Source organism: Otolemur garnettii, unplaced genomic scaffold (assembly GCF_000181295.1).
Source record: "Otolemur garnettii isolate 467f Iridium unplaced genomic scaffold, OtoGar3 scaffold00058, whole genome shotgun sequence".
Taxonomy (NCBI): domain Eukaryota; kingdom Metazoa; phylum Chordata; class Mammalia; order Primates; family Galagidae; genus Otolemur; species Otolemur garnettii.
Genome location: NW_003852453.1, coordinates 6,257,795 through 6,284,921, shown reverse-complemented (window position 1 = coordinate 6,284,921; position 27,127 = coordinate 6,257,795). Strand labels below are relative to the sequence as shown.

Below are 27,127 nucleotides of genomic sequence, written 5' to 3'. Positions count from 1 at the left end.
CTCTGCCTCCCAAGTAGCTGGGACTATAGGCGCCCGCCACAACACCCGGCTATTTTTTGGTTGCAGCCATTATTGTTGTTTGGCGGGTCCGGGCTGGATTCGAACCCGCCACCTTAGGTGTATGTGGCTGGCACCTTAGCCACTTGAGCCACAGGCGCCGAGCGGCAAAGGAATTTTTGTTGCAGAAGCCAAAGAAATAGTTTGTACCCTACCTCACTGATTTTATAAAATTGAAAATTTACATGTCATTGGCTTAGAAGGAAGGATGTATGTAGTGAATAGCATATTGTTTCTTAAAATATACTTGTGAAAGCTGAAGAAATAAATTAAGGGCCTTCAGTGCTTCTCTTTTTTTTTTTTTTAATGCTTACACATAGCTCAGAATTTTATGTGTAACAGCAAGTTTTTTGAGACTAATGGAAAACTGTTGAAAAAAATGTTGGGGAGAATATAAAACTTGGTATAATTTACTGTAGAGAAAAATCACAAAATGGAAAACATATTTAAACGTCTCTTTCACGGATACGTTATTTCAGATCTGAAATTCTAGAAGTCTGATCTGGCTGTTGGACTCCTTGTTCTCAAACATGAACCTAACGTCGTCGTAATCTTCAGAGTGGTAGTGCTTGATATTTATGGCAGAGAGTCTTTTCATAGAATATTACAGAAACTCTTCGTAGTATGTGTTTAATAGAGCAGTTTGGTTTGGCATCAGCCTGACATAAACTTTTGGTTATCCAAAGCCCTTAATTGCTTTGAAGTAAAAGCCCAGTGCTGCTCTTTTTTATTAAAATCATGTTTTTTCCTGTTGTTGTGGTCTATTTTGGAAGACTGAGTTGTGATTTTTGCATATGTTCTACATAATGCCTCATTAGCAAAAAATCTTGTATCATTTACAAGTAGCCTGAATGTCTGTGTTGTTTTGAACAAAAATCCATATTAAAATTTAAACAATATAAAAATGCACATTTTCTGCCTATTAAAAAGGCCGTCTGAAATTAAATGCAAAGCAGTAACCAGTGAACACATGTACACGAACATTAAAATCAGAATAATTTTACCATTTATTGACCTTTTTCAACTCCAAAAATATTTATACTCTTACCAAATGTGCAACTAGTTTGTACTAAGTGTTTTTTTTTTTTAAATAAATGTTAGGGTGTTTACCTTCTTAATTAAAAATCATGTAAGTGCCGTAATGTCCCAGTGGAGGAAATTTAACCCATAAGTATTTCAAACATTCCCACTTGCTCCTTCCCTTTGGCGGACAGCATCCTGTCAACTCTCACAACAGAAAAGCCTCTTGCAGCCTTGCTTTATAAGAAACATCTTGGCTTTGGGGGCTGACTCTCTGCTCTGTACAGATACAGGATTACTCCCTAGCACTCTAAGTACTTTCAAGCCCTCTAAGTTCTTCCTCAGGTTTTCATTTTAAAAAATTGTAAGCCTACAAAAAAGCATTCATGTCCCTTTCACCCCCAGCGTCTTTGTGAATGGCACAAAAGCCTGTTTCTGTATTCTAATGTTTGTGTGTGAGCCCTTTCTTTTCTCTCTCTTTTCTTCTCTCCTGCCTCTTTCCCCCTCCTCTTTCTCTGCACCCTTCTCTTCCACGCTCTTCCTTTCTCTCTTCTTCCCATCTGAAAGTTCGGTATATGTACTACTTCACACTCTGTATCTGTAAGCATCTTCCAGGAACAGGGATATCCTGCTGCCCAGCACAGTTCAGCCATCACATAGGAGACATTAACAGTGATGATATAGGAGTATCCTCTGATACACAGTCCACGTCCAAATTTCTCCATTTCTCCCCATAATGTCTTTTATAGCTTGAATTTTTTAATATCTGTTTATGTATTGTTTTGAACTAGGAGCCAATCAAGGGTCATGTATTGCACTTAGTTCCCTCATCTTTTAAGCTTTCTTTATTCTAGAATAATTTCCCACTCTTTCTAGCCCATTGACATTTATTTGTAGAATGCCCCTCAATTTGGATTTGCCTGATTGCCCAGCCCCCTAATTTAGAGGGCACATCTGGTTCTCTAATGGAAGGGTAAGTGGGACCAGGGATAACCATGCAAACATTATTACATGGGGATGGGGGAGATCTGTCATCTTTTAAAAATATATTCACCAAGCTCTTACTGTTCCTTTGAATAGCTTAGGATTTGCCCAGTGAAAATTATCACACTGAAATACCATTTATTTTATCCCTGCATCTTTTATTATTAATATTGTCTAAGGTTTTTCTGTGATAGTGACTTGACATATTTTCTCAGTACTTCACATAAACCGCAGAAATTGTCACAATTAATAGGCACTAGTATAGGCCAGGTGCAGTGGCTCACACTGTAATCCTAGCACTCTGGGAGGCCAAGATGGGTGGATTGCCCTGAGCTCACAGGTTGGAGACCAGCCTGAGCCTGAGTGAGATCCCCATCTCTAAAAATAGCCAGGCATTGTGGCAGGCCCCTGTAGTCCCATCTACCTGGGAAGTTGAGGCAAGAGAATTGCTTGAGCCCTAGAGTTGGAGGTTGCTGTGAGCTCTGATGCCACAGCACTCTACCAAGGGTAACAAAGTGAGACTCTGTCTCAAAACAAACAAAAAAAAATAGCAATTAATATATTGGTACATACATGATAGTGAAGGAGAAGTTAAAACTTCAGAGCTTCTTAGAAAAGAAAGCAGCTTAGAAGAGAGGAAAGAATTTAGGTCTTAGAACTAGGTATGAGTATCAACTCTACCACATGAGGACTTTCAGTTCTTCTGTGAGCCTCAGTTAGCTACCTGGACTATAAAACAAATAGATTGAAACAGGTAAGTGGTTCCCTTCCTTTAAACGACAACCATTTTCTCCCTAGGGATCTCGTGCTTCTGAGAGATTTTTGCCTACAAAATAAGCTGTTTGTATTCATCCAAGATCTATATCATGGCAATTGTTACTTCTGAAAAGTGTGGCATAACCTAGCTTAATGCCCTGGATTGGTATAATTCTATCAAAAAATAAAAACGATACAAAATCTTTAGTTCAGTTTTGCAACTTAATTGCTGGTAAATCTACATTTCCCATTGGGCTTTTTGAAATAAGTCTCAGATTCCCATTCCTAGTACTGTAAATCTCTAGTTGGAATCCATTAAACTTGATCTTAAAAACAGTTCCCTTAAGAACACGAACCAGGATTTGGGCTCTTTCTGTCCCCTTTCTGCAGAAGGGGGCTGTGAGCTCTGCAGAAAGGGGGCAGAAAGAGCCCATTCTTATGAAAGCATTTTCATAAGAATGTAGTTACAGTAGGATCTCTGTAAGTTGACCACCCAAGAGATTGTAACCAACTAGTCAGCACGTGGAGGTGGTCAACATCAGGAACCTAGGCCTGCTGTAGTGATACGTACGTGTGGTGCATGTCAAGTCTGTGAAAATTAGGTCAAGTTCAGGAGGTGGTCGTCTGTGGAGGTTCTACTGTACTTAGTTCTGATTTATGGTTTGAGCCCACACACACCACAACAAAGTTATGTTCCAGAGGCAAGTAAACATATGCAGATTTTTTTCCTTTCTGCAGTCTTAATTCAGGGAATACTGTTTTTACCTACGAAATCAAGTAGCAGTTTTGAGCAAAACCAAATTATCTCTCGAATAGACTTTCTTCAGTTGTTTTGGAATGGAAGCTTATTCCATTCAAATTATTAGCAGTCTTCTGTAGTTCTGTTCAAAGGTAGTAACCTCGCTAGTGATTGTTATCTGTGTATTTCTAATAATAGGAACTATGAATGGCCTCTGTTTCTTTCAACGGCACACTTACAGAAGAATGTCTGCCTCTGTTTAAAAAAAGCCGAAGACTCTAAGATTATTTTCGACCTTATTCCCAAAAGTAGTCAGCCTAATACTATTACTCAAAAAGAACCTCTCCATTCTGTCTCATAAATATGTGACCCAGCTACTTCCCAGAATCTCATAGCCTAGCTTCTGTGTTCTGGAGCCTTCTCTTCTAAATGCTGTTAACTCTTATAACATTTTGGTCTCAAAAATTCAAGAAGCTTTTTTAGCTGTCATAATTCTTACCCTAGTGAAGAATGAAATGTTGGCAGGAGTGTGGGGGAAGGGAGGTGAGTGCCTGGGGAATTAAGTGCATGAAGCTTTCACTGGTGCAAAGATTTTTGCTTCCTAAGCCTTCCTGTTAGACTTTACATCACGTAGCTGCGCTGAAGTTTTCCTTCTCCAGTGTGTCTGAGGTTTTAAGTTTCTGGGTTTATTATGGCACCAGTAGCAAAGCTGGAGTCGAGTGTTTTCAAGCTTCCATTAGACATTCCTTTTTCAGAGTTTATTGCTTGACTGTTTCAAATTATATGAGAGAAACTTGGCACTCAGGTTGTTGAGCTGGATTACTTTTTTCAACATAAAATCTAATTTATTTCAGTTTGTTTTTAATCTAGGGATGGGCCAACAACTCTACTCAAAGTTTTAGAAGATTTGATCATGATTCTAAGTCATATGTCTATTAAAAAAAAAAGGAGGGGGAGAAAGAAAAGGAACTTCATTTTCCAGCTTAATGGTTCATGGTTTTTTCAAAATCCTTGTTGAAAAATTTGAGAAATTTATTTTACAAAGCACTTAATTAGTATGCTTGATATCTGTTTGCAAATCATTTCACCATGCGTAATGCAGCTCGTATGACTTGGTGCATGGCTGTCAGAGTCCATCTGGGTGCTTTTACCATGCATTGGTCTTTCTGTTAGAACATCATCATCCCGAAGATGTGGTGTTCCTGTCATCGTGTGTGGAAGTCACTTCAAGTGACTCATAGAACTAGCCCTGTGTCCGTTCTTCAAAGACAGACCTGACCCCTTACTCCACATGCATTGAAGGCTAGGGCTGGCCACTTAGAAATGGCTCTAACTTCCTTTTGTCTAAAACATCCTTCTACTTGTCATCTTTTTGAGACATCTCCTTTCCTCTTTCTCTCTCACCTCTACCTTTATTTTTTTCATAGTTTATGTAAAAACGTTGAGGTGATTGTCAAGTCTGAGGTGGTTTTCGTTGTATGCCTTCTTAAAGGCCAGACCACATTCATCACATTGCTGGTTTTAGCATTTTGTGTTATCGCTTACCCAGCACTTAGCTGAACAGGTGACCCTTTCCTTTCATTACCCTCACAGAATATGGAGTCTTGCTCAGGCCCCTTACACTGATACTTAGGAGTAATTATTAAAGGGCTTGCAGGGTTTGCTTCGTCCCAGAAAAGGTGTACTCTACACCACACTGACTGTTTATTTAAAGTGCCACGTCATTATTGCTGTTTCCTAAATACTACTTGTGTTACGTTTCTGCCCACTGACTATTAGTATAAAGTGTCTGTCGTTTTACTTTGCAATATTTTGAAAAGGTGAAACTCCTCAGAGTTAAGGAAAATAAGAAAGTACCCACCAACTAAACCACTGAAAGGTTTTGAAATATGCTTACTGGCCTTTGATTTAACAAAGAAAATTTAAAATTAAAATGCATTATAACTTTATGTTGCCTAATGGATTATTGAGATTTAATTCTTTGTTACTGTTATCAGGAAGTAGTTATTATTCAAATACATCTGAATCTTCTTGAAAATATTAACATTTTTTTAAAAAGAATTGAAAATGTAAGAAAAGATTTTAAGTACTTGAATCACATTCTGTCTTTCTATAATAATAAATATTAGATCGAGTAGTCAAACCAAGTAATTCTGCGGAAACAGGTAAATTATATTTTGACATCTAAATATGAAAATGATACAAATATTTCTTTAGACTTAAATATTTTTCTCTTCATATTTTGTGCATGTATTTTTTTAAGTGAATAACAGTAGTACTGAGGGAATAATACTATTGAATATGTGCTCGGAACTACCAGATAACACGTTTTAGACACATAATTGTTTTAACATTGTGTTAAGACTGCATACTGGGCAGGATTCAGGTTCTTGGACTTGTTTATCTTCTGTGTGAGGACAATTAACTGTCCAATGCCAGAATACAATGAACTTTCAAATATCAAAGAGGAAAATTAAGTATTTCAAGTCCTCAGCTGGTTTACAGATGTGTGAGCTTTGTAGTCCATTTTCTGGTTCCAGTAGGGCATTGTGACAATTTTTCCAATATGTGTACGTTAGATAAGTTTTGAAAGTAAAATAACTTACTTTAAATACTGAAGTAAGTTTCTGAGTTCAACATTTTTACATTTTTCTCTAAAAATGGAGTATAAAGTCAAGCTTCACCATTCTAAGGATACTTGGAATGTAAAACATTAAAAGAAGGAACGTTTCTCTGTCAGGAAAATAAATGCCTTTTGAAAACAGGTATTCATTTAGATCTATGATTAACCTTTAACAAGATCTTCCTGTTAAATTCTACATTTGCTTTAATCTCAGTAGGAAAAATACAAAATAGTATTGTAGCATATAGGGTTTCTGTATACCCTCTGGACATCAAATGATCTCTTACAGCTAAAGGCACATCTGCAACATATTTAAATGCCAGCTTTGGGCATTATTAGTATAAAATGCTAAGTCACTTTTTTGGAAATATTTTGAAAAGTTTAAAACTCCAAGAGGAAACTCCAATAAACGGTGATCTTATGATACCGTTTACTTCAAGGGAGTGGTGGGAAAATGAATGGCTATATTGCATAGTTTTTATTTAGAGAGAAAAATAGCATGATGGTTCTTAAAAATACATGTGAAGTTTGATAATGGAACCATTGCTGTACTAAAAACTAATGTGTTTTCATATTATCCGTTAGGAGACTATGAATTGATTTTAAATCCATGTTAATCAGTCAGGGTAGATGTAACATAGTCACCAGGCTTGGAGGCTTCCTTCAAACTCTGAGACTTTGAGTTTATGAAAGTTCCAAAATGATTATTAGTTGTTTTAAATAATGTGTTCTATATTTATAAAAATCCAGAAACCACACTGGTGTGCAAGTATATAAACAGTTCTTAAGTAATATTAATTGAAAAATTATAACTACACCAGAGATTTTTTTCTTTTAACTTTTTTTTTTTTTTCACTTCTATCTTTTTCTTAAACCGAACTCTGAAGATCAAATATTCGGGACAATGTAGAAATGATTAAACTTCATAAACAACTAGTGGAAAAAAGCAATGCTCTTTCAGTAATGGAAGGAAAATTTATTCAGCTTCAAGAGGTACTGTGGTTGTTTGTTTTATTATGATGATATTATAAAGGATTCAAAAATAGCATTCAGGGTTAGTTTGTTAACATAGAACGTCAAACAGTAAAAAGTAATTTTTTTAATTGTTTTTTATTCACAGATGTGTGTAATTTCCCTTCATATATTGCTTTTTATAACTTAATCACTAAAGAAATAATTAACTGCTTGTACTTTTTATAAATATGTCATAATAAAATAATAAACACATTTATTATAAATCTTATATTCTTTTATCTGAATTCATTGTGGGAACATAGCACTGAAGTTTTTGCTATATTTGCATTTATCTTCAACTCTAAGTGTTTATAAAATATTGAAGATATAGACCCAGGTTATGAATAGGTCAGTGTCATGTTCTGTTTAATCTTTCTTTGATGTGGATTTTCGTACTGGTTTGGTCACTACCATTATCTGAAAATCTTTGAGTTCTCATGATGTCCACTATCAGTGTATTTATTTTATATCTTACCAATTCAGGTTGACAATACTTGGGATTCTTTATCCGCATGGTTGTTTTAACAGAACTGTGGCCCCATAGGAATGTGCCTTCAGAGGGCTCCTGTTTGTTGGCACTGCATAATTAACTTAGATTCTGGAATTAATGAACTCCAAAACATTGCAGATGAGCAGAATTTATATTAGGCAGTACTTTGAAGTACTGAGAAGAAGGAAGCAGTAAACTGATGCAAAGCACAGGGTCGTCTGAACCCTAAATTCAGCCTTCAATTAGATAGTGAAATAGTTTTCAGCAATACTCTGGGAGATGTTTTCCACACTTCAGGAACCACCTTAAATGCCAAGTAATAACTACTTCTGTACAAATGTGAAAGTTAGCAAGAGAAGAGACTGACTAGAGAATGGAAATGATAGTTCTATCTACATATAGGTAGAAGACGGAAATTTAAAAAGATACAGTTGAGGCGCAGTGCCTGTGCTCAGTGGTTAGGGCGCTGGCCACATGCACGGGGCTGGTGAGTTCGAACCCGGCCCAGGCCTGCTAAACAACAACGATAATAACAATAAAAAGACAGGCGGCATTGTGGTGGGTGCCTGTAGTCCCAGCTACTTGGGAGGCTGAGGCAAGAGAATCGCTTAAGTCCAAGAGTCTGAGGTTGCTGTGAACTGTAACACCATGGCACTCTACGAGAGCAACATAGTGAGACTCTGTCTTAAAAAAAAAAATAAAAGATATATTTGAAAGCCATTTCTAAGATGAGGAATTAAGAAAGGAATTGAAATGATTTTGCATTCAACGATCACTTTCACTGTTTTGATTTCCATTTAACAGTGACCCTAGGTATTTGTTTAAATAGCAATAATAACAAGCATATGCTACAATACAGGTACCTCTTTGGGGAACTGATGTAGGTTAAAGATTTGAGATGTTCAGGCCAACAGCCTTAATGAAGTGAGCACAGAGGAATCTGGCTGGAGATGCTGTTCTGTAATAATACAGAATAATTCAGTGTGAATGAAAATTGACCTGAATAGCTCTGTAGTCTGGTTTCTTTTACATGAGTGAAGAAAACCTTCAGTAGAGCTTAGGGGGTTTATTTAGCAGATGAGGCCTTACGTGTTATGGTCAAATGGTCTCTATGAGAAGACTTTAATGTAATTACCTATTTTATTTATAAAGGACATTGAAGTTTATAAAAGTGAACTTAAAGCATGGTCACAAATAGACCATTTTTTTTAAATTAAGAGTTTATTTCTGAATTGAAAAATTTAATGTAATTGTAATTAAAGGTCACCATCCAAGTTTGTCTGTTGGGTAGGATGGCACGTCTCTTCACTCACGTATCTGTGGTCAGCATTTTTGACCCATGCAGCTTTTTAGACAGCATATGCAACCAATGTCACCACAGCAAAAAGAAAAAGACTTAGTTGTTAAAACTAACTTACTTATTGGTCACTTTCAACAAAACTAGGGGGAAATAATAAAGGACAGAAACAGTTTGCATTAGGTGACTGCTAAACTGTGTTTTCTTCTTTATGTCACACTCTTGATGTCACAGGTAATTAGCACATCTGTGATGTGAAAAATAAGCTGTATGCTGTGAACTTCAGGAACAAGTTTATTTATAAAACTGTAATTATTTATTCAAAGTATAATCCAGAAATATGTTGAAAAGATTTTCTTTTTGTTTTTTAGAAGCAAAGAACTCTGAGGATCAGCCACGATGCCTTGGTGGCAAATGGAGAAGAGTTAAATATGCAACTTAAAGAGCAGCGTTTAAAATGCTGCAACCTCGAGAAACAGTTGCATTCCATGGCATTTTCTGAAAGAAGAATAGAAGAGGTAAGCTCCCGATGAGATTAGCCATCTGTAACTGTTCTGAAAAAGTAAAGTAGAAACATTTAAAATATTGTATTTATTTTAAAACTATAATATAAGCTACATAAATTGTGTTTTGAGCACAGCAAAACAGAGTAGTCAGTATAGTCTCTGAATGGCAAATCAGTGCTTAACAAGACTCACAGAGGTGCCAAAAGCTACTGTTCACCTGAAGAATTAAAGGTCCTTGGGTAAAAAGAAAAGAGATATTTTGAAACTAAGGCCAGATTACCTACAGAACTTAACTTTCTCAGCTACAACTTACTGGTCATTTGAGATACTAAAACAAAGTTATAGGAATATATCTGTTTCTGAAGAGATGGATGTTATGTTCTGCAATATCAGAAATTTTTGTGAAATTAGCTGATTTTTTTCCTAAGGAGTTGTTTGAAAACTCACCTGTTACTGTTACTACTCACACCTCCCAGCTAGACTTCCCAAAGCACATCTTTTTCTGTAGTCTGTGAAACTCACTCCTAAAAGAGTGGAAATGAAATAAGATGCCTACATTCTGTTCTAATTGTGGGAGAATCTTTTACTCTATCTTTATAGCATCTAAAGAGAATTCTGAAAATTGAAATAAATTTTAAGAGTATTCTATCTAATCCGTGGGGGGAAAGTTCTGATTACAAATATACTTATGAATGAAACTTAAATACTGGAGTACAAAAATCTTTCACTCTTAAAGATGTATTTATTACCCTAAGTTTATTTTTGAGAAATATTATTCATTGGGATGAAACAAAGTATACAGTTTTATTTATTCATTCAATTCTGCATAAGATATGCTGCTGGCTATTTGTAAATTCCAGGTAACACGAGAAATTGTGTTTTCACAGTAAACAGTGATTGACACAGATTATTTGAAATGAACTTAAAAGACAAGTTAATCCTTTTATTTTTTATGGGCCATTTGGAAATTAATCCAAGATGAATATGATGATAGAATTCATAGTGGAGAAAAGCAAAATATATTGTTGTTCAGAACTTCACAGCAAGCTCTTAACATATTCTTTGAGTTCTGGCACATGTTGCCATGAAACAGTACATATATTTCTACTAAATTTAAATAGGAATATTAATTTCATGTTTATTTAACAACTTGGATTTAAGTGCAGACAATATGAACAGTCTAGTAGCAGCTGATATTTAGAAATCAAGACTGAGACGTGTTAGCCTCATCTCGTGGAATTTTTCCTGGCTTTTATTTTTTACCCCATTTAGTATTACTTAATAATCGCCTAATGTGTAATTTCCTTTTTATTTTAGCTGCAGGATAGAATTAGTGATTTAGAAAAGGAACGGGAACTTTTAAAGGAGAACTATGATAAGCTGTATGACAGGTAAATCACAATTCCCTGGGCTCTTTCCTTCTCTTGGGTAAGTTCTTTTGTAGCAAAACATTTGTTGTCAGAATATCTAATGCTGAGTAAAGACTTAGCAGCAAAGGATAGCAAGAAATATCCATACTTTATAAAAGAAAAATAAGATTTTTAAGGTATTGGTAATGAGTTTTTTAATCTGAGCAGTAATGTGTCACTACTAAGAAAACCTTCTCACTTTGTTACCAGTAACAACTGTCACTCACTGGACACTGAACTATAGTTTTATATATATATGTAGCCTGGCACACACCGTGCTAGATGCTCTACATTCAGTGTTAGAAGTTTCTCACAGCACCTGGAAATGCAGGTATTGCAAATGCCCATTTTGCAGCCAAGGAGGATAGAACAGAGTTAAGTACCTTTAAGAGGTACTTTTCACTGTAAAACGTGTGAGACAGCGGAGCTTGTGTTTGAACCTCTTTAGGTCTCTGCCCTGGGCTCTCCAAAGAGTTATTTTGTTGGGGAAAAAAATCATTCTCTCTGGTTCTTACAAAGAGAGACACAATCATCTTTATCTCAATATAAATTTTAAAGGGTTGTTTCAATGTTGTGTCTTAATTGGATGCATAACTGTGGTTTAGAAATTAATCCCTTCTGATAATTTTAGAAACAAAATTTTATTCCACACCCAAGTTTAGTCAAGTGATAGAAGTATCTGGGTGTGTATACACACATTTATGTGTAACTTTTAAAATTCTTTTTTAGTGTTTGATACTAATAAATTATAAATATAGGTTTACATGAAAGCAAATTTAATATATATTTAAATATGTCATAGTTGATATTCAACAGTTGCTTCTATGAATCATATGCTGAAACCTCAGAAAATAGCCATCTAATCTACAAATACATCTTTAACTTTTTAACTGTATGTTTAATGTTTTTCCAAATTAAATTTGCATTTTTTAAATTAAATAAATCATACCCAAAGAGGGTGGGGGTGGGCTTTTGTTTTGGCTGACTTTGGAAAAATTATCTAAATTAATATAACGTATTATTCCAGTGGATGTTTTTGAAAAATTCAGATGTCATTGTACAGATTGTACTACGCCCTGTTAGATAACAGAGAAGATAATATCATCCCTGTGTTTTATAACAAGGGAACTGAGACGCCAGAAAACTTCAGAGACTGAGGCAGAGTCACACAACATTGCTGAGACTCCTTAAAAGACCAGAATCCAAATTGTTAAAACTTGAATTTTTTTTCCCTATGCCTCAACGATTTCTCTGATTTTAATTGCATCGGGAAATTGTATATATAAAAGGCAAAGATTCATGGAATAAGGGAAAAATTCACAAATTTTTGTTGGTTCACATTTTCAATGTATTGTAATTTCAAATAATTTAACATAGTCTATATAAGTATAAGAAAATAATTGCTATTTAGCCATTACTTCTATATTTTCTACTTCTCCCCAGTTTGAGAATTTGCTGAACATACATAGTTTCTTGGAATAAAAAAACTAAACTGAGCTGGGAATACTGCATAAGTGGAATTTTGAGAAAGCCATGTTTTCCCCATATTTACTTTATCACCACGAAACTTTATCTTTCCACATTAAAAGATGATCTAAGAATATAAATTTGACTTTGAAGAGCTTTTTCTTAATGTTTCATGCTTGAACTATGTTTTTTTTCCCTGTCACGCTAAAAGCTAACTTCATTGGGCTTGAATTTTATGGGAGGTATAAGGAAGTAAATATGTGTTAGGAGCGTCAAAAACATTTAATGTCAAAAGAGGAATTAAAGTCACTTCAGTACAAAATCCACCCAAAACACGTAGTAGTAAATAGAACTTTAAATTCTTGAATATAGTTTTTTAAAATATGTATACTGTATTTTCAGAAGTTAAATAGTTAGAGAAACTCGACAAAAACCACATCATCCTAAGATTCTTTACAGCTCCTCCGTTTCATGGCACTGTTACTCCTCATTGCCAGCCGCTCATAGTCCTCAAACTGCGTCTACTCCCTGTTTGGTGAGTCATAACGATAGCATGTTTTAAAAAGGACAGCATTTGTTTGTTATTCAAAATTGGCTGGTTTTCAAGAGGAAAATATGATTTTCAGATTGCATTCTCATCTCCCTTTTTCAAGTGAAATTTCGAATGTGTTTATTACTTGACATCTGACATATTAGAGAACCCTCTGGTAAATAAAACCCTCATGTTAGTATTTGTTACGAGCCCTTTTTAATATGGTAAACCATTTTTGAAACAACGCCAAGAAGTAAGGAGAACTTAAAGAAATACTCAATTTGGAAGTTCAGAGTAAATGTTTTGCAATTAAGCCTATTTGGTGAGAAAGATACTCTGTAACATAATATGGTAATGTTATGTTCCATTTTTGAAGTTACTATAGTTTTGGGGCGCAGTAACTGTTGAATGCAGTGGCTACACATGTATACAATAAACTAAAACTTAATAAAATGGTCTGTTCACCACCCTTCAGAGCTTCTTCACCTGTGGACCCAAGCCCCTCTCCCTACCATCCAACTACAGTTCAGTCTATTTGAGATCCTGGCCTGTAGGGGTGGGGAGCCTGCAGCCTTGGGGCCACATGTCCCTTCTGGTTCCTTGAATGTGGCCTTTTGTTTGAACTCAAATTTCATTTCAATCAATGGGTCACACTTAGGTCATTTAAAGGTATTAACTCCTTGAAAGATATTAATCTAATACATATTTTTTAAAAAGTGTTCATCTAGTTTTTGAAGAATTGGGTGGATCAAGTTTTATGCTGTGATAGTTGTCTTATATTCTAAATTGAAAAGAGCACTGCTGAGCACCCCTCGGTGCTTGTGCTCCATTTCTGTGACGTGAGCATCTGTCCCTGGAACCTTCTAGGAATCTTGACAGCTCGTGTGATCAAATACGAGCACTTTGTGCTTCCCAGAAATCAAACTCCAAGTACACGTGGGCATCATCTTCCTTCAGTAACTGAAATATCCTGCAGAAATACGTGTTTAATTTTCCTTAAGCACTAACGAAAGTTGTCTGTGGATTCCTCTACAGATGATTTAAAGTTTCTCGTCCCTATTTCTCATTATAGGATGCCCTTAAACATGGGCGTAAATGGAGTTTCTTCTGTAAGGGAAAAAGACCTTAGGGTGTAGATAAATTCCTCAGCTTTTATTTTAATCTTATGACATTTTTGATCTAGGTTGTGTATTCAAAGTCTGCTGACCCATGGCTGCCAGTAGACATCCCAGTGACCACAGACCCCAGTGGGCCTTCCCCTGCAGGCTGGCATTTTATCGGTCCTGCAACGTAATGTAACAGTGAAAAGTGTACAAAAGCTCAACTCTGATCCCGCCTCATTGTCACTATAGGCAATATACAGAAACATTTTCATGAATAAAAGGTTCTCAGAGACTGTTCTCTTATGCAGATTTAATCATACATATAGGCCTTACAGAGAAAATGGAGCCAGATGTGGTTCACCATTTATAGTTACACAGATGGCTTCAAGCATAGAGGAATACAGTAAATTCAAAAGGAATTCCTCATGAAACTCCAGTGGAATGTAATCCTAAATTTAGAGGGAAGATAGCAGTGGACTAAATTCAGATTGACTTATGCTGATTTACACTAGCATTTTGTGGGTTTGGAAAAACCAGGCTGCTAAATTGTTCTTAATTTAAACACATACAGCTTCTGATGTTTCTGCCAGATTAGCTGTTGGTGATCTTTTTGCTGGTACTAATGCTATTGAAACACTACTGTTTCTAATTTTTGGCATCTGATACAGTGTATAGTTGTGCCTATTTCTTCATGCTAATTTTTTTTCCGGGTAGTACATGTTTTTAATAAAACAAGACACGCACACATACACTGTGTGCATGTTTGTACACGCTCTCATGAGTTTGGTACATACAGTTTGCTGAGAACTAGAAATTTTGTCTGTTCTTCATAATGGAATGTTATTTTATTATTCAGTTTACTATTTAAAGTACATATTTTATTGGTATTTCATTTAGGTCCAGGTTATTATACTTTTGATATGTAGGTAGATGATGCATTTTTTAGAGTTTCACATGTGAAATGGGAGCACTGATAGAAGAAACAGATGTCGTGTCAGGAGGAACTTCTAGGATTCCATTGAGGTCTTATTATTTTAAATGCAGTAAAAATATTCAAAATGTGAAATGAATATACAGTTTTGCTATTTTGAAAGTTGTGCCTCTCAGATAAGTTACCCCTTTTGGAATAAAAACTTAAGACTAACTGGAAGCAAAATTAAGGGCAATTTTCAATAAAATGTTGCTTTTCCATTTACTTTATCGTCAGTATAAAACCAGATTATGTAAGTTCTTGTTTTATTTACTGGGATTAAAGTAAGTAGAAGGGTCAAAGCTGTTGGTGATTATTGAGTCATATCAGGCTTCCCAGATAATGGTTTTCTGCTGAAATACAGATCAAGATCAGTTTTTCCAAAAGCTGGCTGTCATCTGGGGAGCTTTATAAGCCTCTGAGCTCCTGGGCTCTGGGGTCTTCATTTTTGAGTCTCCTGAAGTGTCCTTCCAGCAGCTGCTCTAGCACAGTGTCTAAGCCAGCATTTAGGAACCACTGACATAAACATGTATTTACTGTGTACCATTTCTTTTTTAACTGATTTGTCCTTGTAGTGTGCTGGGTCTTGAGTGTTAGTAGGTTTTCACCACAGTTCAAGCTGCTGCACTTTTACTGAGGAATGGCAATCCCCTCGGCATTCTTATCAGGCACAGGGCACCGTCTTTCAGCCTAATCATGCAACACAAGTACAATCGTTCTTAACCTGTTGCTTTTTGTTTTTTAGGACAAAGAATGCATTATCACTACTTAATCAATATCAGAATTACTGTCTTATGGTTCAGTATGCAATCATTTTTTGTCTAGTATTTTGTAAACATGATATTATCACAGACTCTTTCAAAGTTTCCGAACTAAAGATCAGGTGGAAAGTTCATTTTCTCTGTATTAAGAGGTTCATAAATGGGAGAGAAGGTTCTGTCCGTTGTCAATTGCTGGGGTTTGGGATTGTGGATTCCTCTGGAGTATGTACAGTATCTGAATTCCTTTACTAGTCCCACAAAAGCTGCACACTGCCAACTTTTCTGACTTTAGAGCTCTAAATTAAGGCCAGTTCCTTTGCTCATCCCACAAACTCTTTCATGTTCCCTAACCGCAGCCTGAGAAAGGCGCCTTGGTTTCAACAGCAGCAGACCAGCATATGTTTACTTAATTCCTAAGACATGATGACAGTGGTCTCTGTGCCACTAAAAGCTTTTCTCTTTATTATTTTCGGTTGAAGCTGATTTCCAAGCTTTCTCTGTGTGTCCCGTGCGTTTTGCAGTGCCTTCAGTGCTACCCATGAAGAGCAATGGAAGTTAAAGGAACAGCAGCTCAAAGTACAGATCGCTCAGCTGGAGACCGCCTTGAAGTCTGATTTAACAGACAAAAATGAAATCCTCGACAGAGTAAAAACCGAAAGAGGTACATAAAAAATAACTACTGACTTAACTCATGCAGACATCGGGCGATTAGCCATTGAATCAGTCAGTGTTTGTTATGGTGCCTACTGTTTGCCCATCACCTTGCTACCAAGTGGGGACACAGCCATCCACTTTCTTGAATGTACTGGTTGCTCTAAACTTCCTTTATTCAGCCTAGTGTATATAGCAAAGGAATCATTTTTTTCTCAGAATTACCCTTATTCGCTTTGTCTTTCATTTGTTTAATTTTCCTAAATTCCAAGCCTTTCTTTATGCAGCAGTCAACAAGTGTTTATTGAGCACCACCGAGTGCTAGGCAGTGTTCTGAGTTCTGGGGATACAGCAGGGAGGACAAAAGTCTTGCCCTCAGGAAATTTAAAAGGGAGAAACCAACAAGTAAGTACCTAGTAGGTGAAGTGGTGCAGGTGTAACGGTAGAGAAGCAGTGCAGCAGGTTGGGGGAAGGAGGGGCTGCTGGTCTGACGGCTGAACAGGGTGGACCTCTCTGGTAGTGAGATGACTGTCTTTACTCCCTGACAGTGAACTTAAATACTAGGAAGTTCTATCAGTATGTCGCTGCTAAAATAATAATAATTAATTAATAAGTTTCACGTTGTCCGTACCTCAGTCTCACAAGTGTCATGCTGTAAGTCACAGATCTTACCCTTCTTATAGAAGTAAAATAATTATAATTAACGATGTCTGGATTGTGTTATTTTACACATACATGTACACACAGTTGCCAGCAGGGGAACTATTAGCTTCAGGTGTTGTATCTCTTTGCTCACCTATTAGATAAACCGAGGAATGTGACGGGAGGCTGCTCCTCTTCAACATTTGCAGTTCGGTAGCCTAAGAATGTTTAAAGTTTCATATGGACTCTAAAAAACCACTGTGTTTCTAGTTAGTAGTTCTGTATTTTTATTTAGATCACAATGGCATATTTCATTGACTATAGGGAACTTTTTTTTTACTTTTTAACATCTCTAAAATTGGGATGCATCTTATCAGTGATAGTGTTTTAAAATTGTGATCTGACATTTTTTTCATATTTTAATAAGTCTTAAATTGGAACATATCTTATAATTGGTGAGTCTTAATTTCAGTGAAACACACTAGTACATTTATTTACCATATGATTAAATTTGATGATAGATTATTATGAATTTTCTCTAGAAGATTGTGAGAGGAATAAAATGGTAATGACGTTTTCTGACCTGGTGGATATTTAAAAGCTTTGATGTCAAAGATAACATAGTTCCTGAGGTTTAATGTGCAGCACTGAATGCCTAACAGGGTAACTTTGTCTTAGTAATTGCTCAATAAATGCGTGTTTATTGAAGTAGAAGAGCTCTATATTCCTTCTCTCCTTTCCAAAAACAGCTAACTTGCCCATTCTTAAAGCAGAGGGAAATGAAATAAACCCTTTTCATTTCTATGCTTTCTATATTTACCTAGATATTAAGAATTAACAAAACTGTATCTTTTCAGCTTTTGAATTTGTCTCTGGAAAGAAACGTTTCATAAAAGAATAGAATCTTAGTTGGTTTGGTTTTTTTTTTAAACCTGTTTGTTGTTGATTAAGTTCTAAGGGTTCTTGTTATAATTGCTAAATTATTTTAATTGATCTAATCCATTCCTCATCTTTTTTTACTGGTTCTTATATCTTTGGGGGATTTTTTTTAATAATAAACTTGATTCATGTACACTGTGGAAAAAAGTCCAGTAAACAAAACAGATTCTAAAAATCAATTCCACAACCCTCAAGATAATCTCTATGAATATTTGATGCATGTCCTTTCAGAGTTGTTCCTGTGCTTATGTAGTTTTATAGGGTGCTTTTTATTTAGAATATTGTGAAATCATTTCTTGAGTATACATATAAATCTACATCACCATTTATAATGGTTACTGTAGTTTTCCAGTGAGGGAATATACCATAGATTATTTAACAGTCTTCTATTGAATATTTAAATAGCTTCAGTTTTTTTAAGTATCATAAGAAACATCTTTCCACACAAATTTTTATACCTTTATCCAATTATTTTCTAAAGAAAAATTTCAATCTTTACTTTTAGTGCAACTGTTACTTTTTAGTTACTTTTGTTTAAATACCTCAAATTATTCAGTTCTAAAGATTTAAATTTTTGTTTCTTTGTGAAAATGTTACAGTGGGTTATAAGAAACATGCAACAGTTTTAAACCATTTTTTCCAGGGAAATAATAAATTTATAAAATTGAAGTTATCTATTTAAGGAAATCTTTTAATATTGAGAGTTCCTTTTTATAGTCCAGATTTTGAGATTGATAAATTTTACTTTGAAGTCTCTTCACACATTTACCTTTTCATGTATCACATGTTCTTTGCCAGAAGATGTTTCCCTGGCTTCTTACAACCATTCATCTAACTGGCAAATTACTTTAAAGAATACTCACCTCTTTATTCAAGGTACAAATTAGTTTCAGATTGTGTGAATGTGTGGGGGGAAGGATATGTAAATGCAGTTTGCAATTGGTTAATGCTTAAATTAACTGCATGTGTTTAAGGGCTGGCTTTTGAAAGTTCCTTTCTATCTTTAGCTGAAATGCATAATTCAGCATAATGCATGTGGTTATATTGATCACAGCTGAAGATATTAGCACAAAGGAGCTCTGAAAATTGTTTAGTTGAATTGTTCTCTGCTCTCTGCTTATTAATGGTGTGTTGGAAGAACATAATTTTAAAAGAGTGAAATGTTATCTCATTTGAATAAAATGCTGTTTAGCTTACCCTGCTTTTTGTCGAAGCATAGGGTAAGGAGGTTATTTTTCATCTTGTACAGAGTGCTTTGATTTTTTTGTGTTATAATTCAGCAAGTCTATTTCCTCTTTGAACTATCTCATTTTGGTACTTTTTAAAGACCCGGAGTTATATGCCTAGTAAACAGTTAGAGAAAGGAAAAATATGGTGAATAATTCTACACAAAAGTCAGTAGAGGGAAGGTTACTGATGTTCAGTAAAGTCTTCTCCCACTAAATTATTTTCCCACTAATGCCCTAGTTTTAAAAATATCAGTGAACGGGGACATAGTTACTGAAACAAAAACTAGGAAAGGATGGAAACATTTAAATAAGTTTATTTTTACCTGATAGCGTATCGTTCTTGGGAACCCTGTGCTGAAAAATTGAAAGGGCAGAGAACCCAGAATATAGAAATAATAATTAAAATACAATGTGTCTGGATAAAGATAGGACAGTCATGTCCTTTACATTTCAGCTCACTCTTAGAACCTTTAAAAGTTTTGCTAGACGGGAGTAAAACCATATTATTCTCAGTACCTTTGAGTTTACATCCTTCTGACTTTCCTTTTGTTACCTAATCATTCTATCTAGATGTTGTTTTCACCTATCGACATAAAATAGTTTCATATTCTTATTCTATTCCCTAAGAGAAAAGTCTATTAATTTTGTTTTTTAAAGACAAGCATTTGACCTTAATCTTCAGAATCTCTAAGTATTATTCACATTTGAAAATTCTTCCTTTAGTCTATCAGATGTAAACAATTTATATGCTAGGATAACCTTTTAACCTTCTACCAATAAGATAAAAGTATTTATATAGTATATTTGATGTCTCTGTATGCCCTAGGGTCACAGTTTTTTTTTTAAACTTTTTTACATTGCCAGGAAAACGTGATGCTAAAACCATTCAAATTTAGTACATTTCTTCTTAGCTGTGTAATTTAACATTCTTATTGATATGTAGTATTTATAGCTTGGTAACACAAAGCTTTGCAAAAGTCAGCAACATATTTTTGTATAAAATGTAGTCAATATGCAAATACATTTGTGTAAGGAATTCTTGGCAAATATGTTGCTTTTTTTGAGAAAAGAAAACAGAAATATGCAACTTAAATTGAAGACTTCTGATAAGCGTAAATCATTGAGAGCAGGATGAAGTCAGTGGTGACACTTTGGATGACATGGTTTAGCATTAGCGCACAGGGAGACAGCACTGGGGGATACCCAGCTGCCCAGCGAACTCTCCTGAAGAGTGCGCCTGAGAACAGGAGACTGCAGAATGCAGTGAATCTGATAGATAGCTATTATGTTTTTATAAAGAGCTAAATATGTTTGCCACAAGGAGTGAAAAATTAGTCTGTATGAACTTGCTATAGTCAGTCCTGTTTATGAGTTAGATCAATTGAATGCCCATTATCCATTCTGTAGCAGGAGCTCTAAGCCCATGTCCTCCTAGTTAATAGCATGAACTCAGTGCATAAAGGAGCCCCAGGAATTATTGTTGATACTAACATGCACTGCTTGAGAATTCATTTCTCCTGTCGTAGCAGATTTGTTGGAAGTATGGTTGATTAAAGAAGGGATTTGGAGTTTATCAGTGAAGTTACTTTGTTTTAATACAAAGACTTTATGCTAAGTTGGGAAAAGAAAATTCAAAGAAGTCAATTTGAAAACTAAAAGAAAATTTTTTTTTTCTGCATGCTTTTCAGGACCCTTAATAAGTAAGTAAAAATCATAGATTTAGAAACATATTTTCTTAAGTATTTTAAATAGAACATTCCTTTGAAGTCCCAGAGGCCACAATTTCCTCATATTAATACTGTGAACTTGCGTCTTGGGTTTTCGATAAGCGAGTGGATCATATGGGAGACACATGAGAGTGTTGGCTTGCTCCCCGTCCCCGCTGCTGTTGTCTTGGTAGAACGCAGCTTCCTCTCTATCCGACCAGAGCAACACTAGATAGAGCATGGTGTGTAACAGGAATTAAAATAATTAAAAAATGTCTCCTTACACCTGATTCTCACCTACCTTTCCATTTGTGTTGACTTTATTTTTATAAAGACCAAAATGAGAAACTCATTCAAGAGAATAGAGAACTACAGTTACAGTATCTGGAGCAAAAGCAACAACTTGATGAACTTAAAAACCGCATGAAGTTTTACAACCAGGTGAATTGTTTTCTTATTTAGGAAGTAAATGCAAAATTTTTATGTAAATGTTTTATGCATAGAGAAAACACTATACTACGAATATATTAGTTTATTAATTCGTGTCATCAGGCATCTTACTTTCCATGAAGAGAATCTGAATAGTTGTGCAGTCTCCTGTACTTTCCACTAATCCCTCATTGTGAGCTGTTATTGAATCTGTTACAGGAGAGCAGTATTAACGCCGATGAACTGAGTGAAGCTCTCCTGCTCATAAAGGTAACTTTCTGAACTTGACCGTGATTCTCATGTGTACATAGAATTGTTTCAGCATAAAGATGACCTTTCCCTATAAAGTGCATGTCTGGAGAATGAATTATTTGTGCATCTTCTGAAGCTTAGCTCCTCTTTTATGCATTTATACGTGTTACATATCAACTCTACTAACACTCAGGAAGGGGGTCAGGTGACGTTTAGTTATAACATATGCATATTTCATAATGACATAAAAATTACATTAAAACAGACCTCAAAAACTCTTAAAGCACTTTCTTTAATCGTAACATTTCGCTCTTACCTGCCTCACGATAAAACTAATCAATAATTTTCTACCCTGAGCGATGTTGGTGTTATCTTAAGTGAAATACTGAATTATAAATGTTGTAACAAGATGTTTTCTAGTTTTAGAGATTCTGTTATGTACAAGAAGACACAAGAAAATATACTTTTTTATATCACAGTGTAGATTTTAATCAAATGAAGAAATATAAATAAATATACATGGTTTATTTTGTGTGTCACAAAGTAATAAGCTCTGTTTTGATTTATCTGTAATGTTCTACTTACCTATCCAGATATATATGTCAGGACTGGGTTATTCCTGATAGGAACGAAAAACGGAAAAGCATCTTTTCAATTAATGGTTGTTTCTTACATCCATATGCATATAGTCAAATAGTCTAGAAATGCTTGTTTTGGTAATAAAACATGTTTTTGTCTTAGGCTCAAAAAGAACAAAAGAGTGGAGACCTTTCCTTTTTAGAGAAAATGGACGGTAAAACCGACAAAGATCTAGAACGCTCCATGAGAGAGCTACAAGCAACTCACGCAGAAACAGTGCAAGAACTGGAAAAGACAAGAAACATGCTAATTATGCAACATAAAATTAATAAAGATTATCAGGTAATGTGAAACGCTGGGGTGAAAGGGTGGATTTTCTGTAATGTTCCACTGCAGATCTACTGTTCTAAGTATCATGTGTTATCAGAGCAATTGAGTTATTTGTCACCACATGTTTAATTTATTATCACGTTTCATCTATTAACATGTATTACCACATCTCTGGAATTTCGCCTTATAACTAGGTATGTAGAATCAATAGTTTAAAAACAAATATTTTTTTAAATCTCTAGTTTTAAAGAATGGACGGTGGCAAGGAACTTAACACTTACTAGTGTTAGCACAGTCTGCAGATGAGTTATAGTTACCCAGATCCTGCCACAACTATGTTATTTTAGCTTTTAACAAAATAAAAACTCATCTCTATCAAAAGGAATCTGGACTGTTCTTTATTTTACTTCTGATTTATGAACAGTACCAAGCACAGTTTGTAAACTGTAAGCTATTTGAGGTCAGGAAACCAAGGTTTATAGCTCCTGGTATTCCCAAGGATCTAGAAAATGCTTAAAATCATAGTATCTTTAAATAATGAAAACAGAACTAACCATAAGTATTCAAACTTATTATCTCTTATGTCTTAGATGGAGGTTGAGGCAGTTACCCATAAGATGGAAAATTTGCAGCAAGATTATGAACTCAAAGTGGAGCAATATGTTCATCTTCTTGACATCAGGGCTGCACGCATCCAGAAACTAGAAGGTACAGTGGACACAACATTTTGTCCACAGTAGCTCGAGGCATAGATTTTTAGCAGTTTACAAAATCTGCGCTCACAATGTATTTTTGCTATATTTTTTCCCAGTTGATACTTCTAATAATAAATTACTCGAAAGGATACTTTCATCTGATTCCTTTCTACTCCAGAATTCTTAGTAATTCCCTATAGCTTTTTAAATTCAGTGTTTCAGATAACGTATCAGAGTACTTCATAAAGTACAGAGTTCACCAGTAGTAAAGTGATGAAAAGCCTTTCAGGCAGTGACTGAGCCAGGTGAAATGACGGCAGTGAGCAGCATTGTGACACACTGGGAAGCTGCACTGTGGAGTTCCATCTCATCAGAACTCGGTTCAGTAAGGGGAGGAAAACCTGGAATAAGGCTGGAAAGAACTAAATCCTGAATGTTTGCCACCCCATGAGTTGGAACCTTATTAACCTAGAGAACCACTAAAGGATTTTAAGGTAGGGAGGATACATCAGAATTATGCTACTGGTATCGGGAAGAATGGGTAAGATTTGAAGGGAGGAGGCAGTTTGAGTTCTCTAATAACATAGGTCATCAACTGGGAGTATAAATAAGGTATAGTGAAGATGTGAGGACCGGAACAAATTTGATAAAAGTTAAGAAATAGTGTTGAATAGTAGTGACTGTATAAATGTGAGTAGAGTAAAAGAAAAAGGAATCTAGGATGATCTCTGTGGGCTATGGCTTGTGCAACTGGATGAATGCTAACATCATCACCTGAGATTTAAGGTACAAAAATAGCTAGAAGACAATATGATACATTCTATTTTGGATATGCTGAGTTTGACATGCCTGTAGGATATCTAAGCAAAACATCAGATATGTGGGTGTGGAATGGAGGAAAGAAACCTGAATTGAAAATAGAAATATGGAAGCTTTCAATGTTGACAGCAGCAAAAGTCATAAAAGTGGAGGAGATGACTCATGAGAATGTGTCCCGGGGGTCCTCAAACTCTTTAAATAAGGGGCCAGTTCACTGTCCCTCAGACCATTGGAGGGCTGGACTGTGGGCCCTGGGATGAGTTGGCTGCTAAGCAGGACAGGCAGCGGCGGCAAAAACACCTAGCAGGACGGACAAATGTCCTCGGTGGGCTGCATGTGGCCCACAGGCCGTAGTTTGAGGATGCCTGGTAGACTAAGAAGCGGAACCCCAAGAATGAGAAGAGGAGAAGCAGGGAGACAGTGAGGCGGGAGCCCGGGTGGGACGAACGCTCACAAAGGGAAGCTTCAGAGGAAGCAAAGGAGTCCAGTAACACAGGACCGGCCTTTGTTGGGTGCAGCAATACACTGGTTATCAGTACCTCTTTCTGGAGGAGTTTCTTGGGGAAAAAATGAGTCAGGTGCTGTTTGCAGGAGGTTACAAGAGTAGTTGGAGACAAATGTGAACGTTATTCTTTCTGGGAATTTGGGTGTAATTTTAGGAGAAAAATGTGTATATAGACATATCTTCTTAAAAACCTGTCTTTAATATGTCAAAGTGTGATTGACATACTTTAAGCTATACATATTTTTGTACAGTTTGATGAGTTTGGGCCTAGGAATACAACTGTGAAACCGTCACAAATTAAGATAATAAACGAAGCCATCACCCCCAAAGTAGAAAAGTACAAACCTTAATAAGTTAAAGGGAAGGAGCCCGTGGAAAGAGAAATTGAACTTATAGAAGAAGATAATGGACAGAGCAGAGGCAGAGGAGCGGGTGGAATCCAAATAGTTCCTCAGCTGTCCACTCAGAGTCCCTTTGTACTTTTTTTTTCTTTTCCCTTTTTCCTGGCTTAGGCTGTATTGCAACTCAAGTTGTAAATTTGTTTTTGTTTAATCAGTGATGTCAAATGATGAATTTCTATTATTTATTGAAAAATAGTATGATCATAGAATTTAAGATTGAGACTATTAACCAGAAATGCTCAGATGTCCAGCCACTTCAAAGAAGATACAAAGGTTTGTATCTTCTTATGTCAGTATTTTAAAATCTCTAAACTGTGTGTCTTCTCTTGCAGCCCAATTAAAGGATATTGCCTATGGCACCAAGCAGTACAAATTTAAACCAGAAATCGCACCAGATGACTCAGTAGATGAATTTGATGAAACCATCCACTTAGAACGAGGCGAAAATCTATTTGAAATTCATATCAGCAAAGTAACCTTTTCTTCTGAAGTTTTACAGGCATCTGGAGATAAAGAGCCTGTCACTTTTTGTACCTATGCTTTCTATGATTTTGAGCTCCAGACAACTCCCATAGTGCGAGGCCTTCACCCGGAATATAACTTCACTTCTCAGTATCTCGTTCACGTTAATGACTTATTTTTGCAATATATTCAGAAGAATACCATCACTCTTGAGGTCCACCAAGCTTACAGCACAGATTATGAAACAATTGCAACATGTCAATTAAGATTTCATGAAATTCTAGAAAAAAGTGGTCGAATATTTTGTACAGCAAGTTTGGTTGGTACGTACAGTTTATAAGCACTGGGTATTGGAATGACTAATTTGGTTTACATATTGACATGGTATTCTTAGTTAGTATTTTCTCTTATATGTTAATGGTGCCTTTACGGTAAGGGCATTGCTCTTTGCCGAAAGTTAATGAACTATCTTAAATGTCATTAATGATGTCACTGCAATGGCTAATAATTTTTTTGACTTATAACTTCAGATGTGTATCATATTGATAACTTTGATTAAGCATTAATTATAGCACATCCATCAAGTTTTTAAGACATTAACATGTTATCACAGTTACTAGGCAATGGGAATACACTGATCACTGGTAAATAAGACAGAAAAGCCCCTGTCCTTGTGTAGCTTACCTTATAGAGAGAAAAACAAGCAGTAAAACAAATACATACATTGTCAGATAAAAAAAATTAATCTGCCTGAGTTACTAAGGAGAGAGATAGAAGGTTGCTAGTTGAGATGAGGGCCTCCCTGAGGGAGTGACGTTGGTAAAGATTTGAACATGCCAAGACGCAGGAGAGACGGTCGCATGCGGGGGACACAGCAAGTGCAAACACCAGAGGGAGGAGCAAACCTGACAAGTCGCAGGAGCACAGATGAGACGACAGTGATAGGCAGAAGCCAGAGTGTGTCGTGGAGGCTTGTGGGTTAGAGTGAAGACTTTGGATTTTATTTAGGTTTTAGAAAAATCACCCTGACTGCTGTGGGTAGACTAGCAAGAGAGAAAGTAGGACCATTCTCATTGATCAGAAGAAAGTTGGGGTGGCTTGGATTAAGAAGGTAATGAAAGCAGTGATAAAAAGTAGTTGTATCTAATATGTATTTTTAACTCTTCAAGACTTGCTTATCAATTGAAGAACAGTAGTGAGAAATAGAGGAGACAAGAATTTATGGTGTAAACAACTAGAAGATTTGTAATGCCAATAAATGAGATAGGGAATACTGGGAAAGGAACACATCTGAGGAAGAAAATCTAGAATTCTGTTTGTACAGTAATGACTGACTGGCCTGTTAGCCATCCAAGTGGTGATGTCAGGGAGGCAGCTGGATACAGTAGTCTGAGGGTCAGGAATAGAGAAGCATGTATAGGAGTAGGTGTGATTGGCATAGAGAAGAGATTCTCAGCCGTGGGCCTAAATGAAATTACATAGAGCATAGATAGAGTTATAGAAGAGAAGGTGACCAAGGACTGAGCCTTGGGAAACTCCAAAATCAGAGATTCAAGAAGGGAAGGAAGGCTTGGCACCTGTAGCACAGTGGTTATGGTGCTGGCCACATACACCCAGCCCGGGCCAACTAAACGATGACAACTGCAACAAAAAAATAGGCAGGTATTGTGGCAAGTGCCGATAGTCCCAGCTACTGGGAAGCAGAGGCGAGAGAATCACTTGGGCCCAAGAATTTGAGGTTGCTGTAACCTGTGACACCA

General features: G+C 36.0%; 1 protein-coding gene across 1 annotated transcript in view; it reads left to right on the top strand.

Moving 5' to 3' along the window:
- Nucleotides 1–27,127, top strand: part of RPGRIP1L (RPGRIP1 like) — a 105,403-nt gene that overhangs the window by 19,102 nt on the left and 59,174 nt on the right. The window contains exons 8-16 of the mRNA XM_023514739.1: nucleotides 7,067–7,172; nucleotides 9,352–9,498; nucleotides 10,804–10,877; nucleotides 16,250–16,389; nucleotides 21,230–21,336; nucleotides 21,544–21,594; nucleotides 22,318–22,497; nucleotides 23,076–23,193; nucleotides 25,238–25,690. Coding sequence (XP_023370507.1) covers nucleotides 7,067–7,172; nucleotides 9,352–9,498; nucleotides 10,804–10,877; nucleotides 16,250–16,389; nucleotides 21,230–21,336; nucleotides 21,544–21,594; nucleotides 22,318–22,497; nucleotides 23,076–23,193; nucleotides 25,238–25,690 — 1,376 coding nt within the window. The remainder of the gene's footprint in view (nucleotides 1–7,066; nucleotides 7,173–9,351; nucleotides 9,499–10,803; nucleotides 10,878–16,249; nucleotides 16,390–21,229; nucleotides 21,337–21,543; nucleotides 21,595–22,317; nucleotides 22,498–23,075; nucleotides 23,194–25,237; nucleotides 25,691–27,127) is intronic.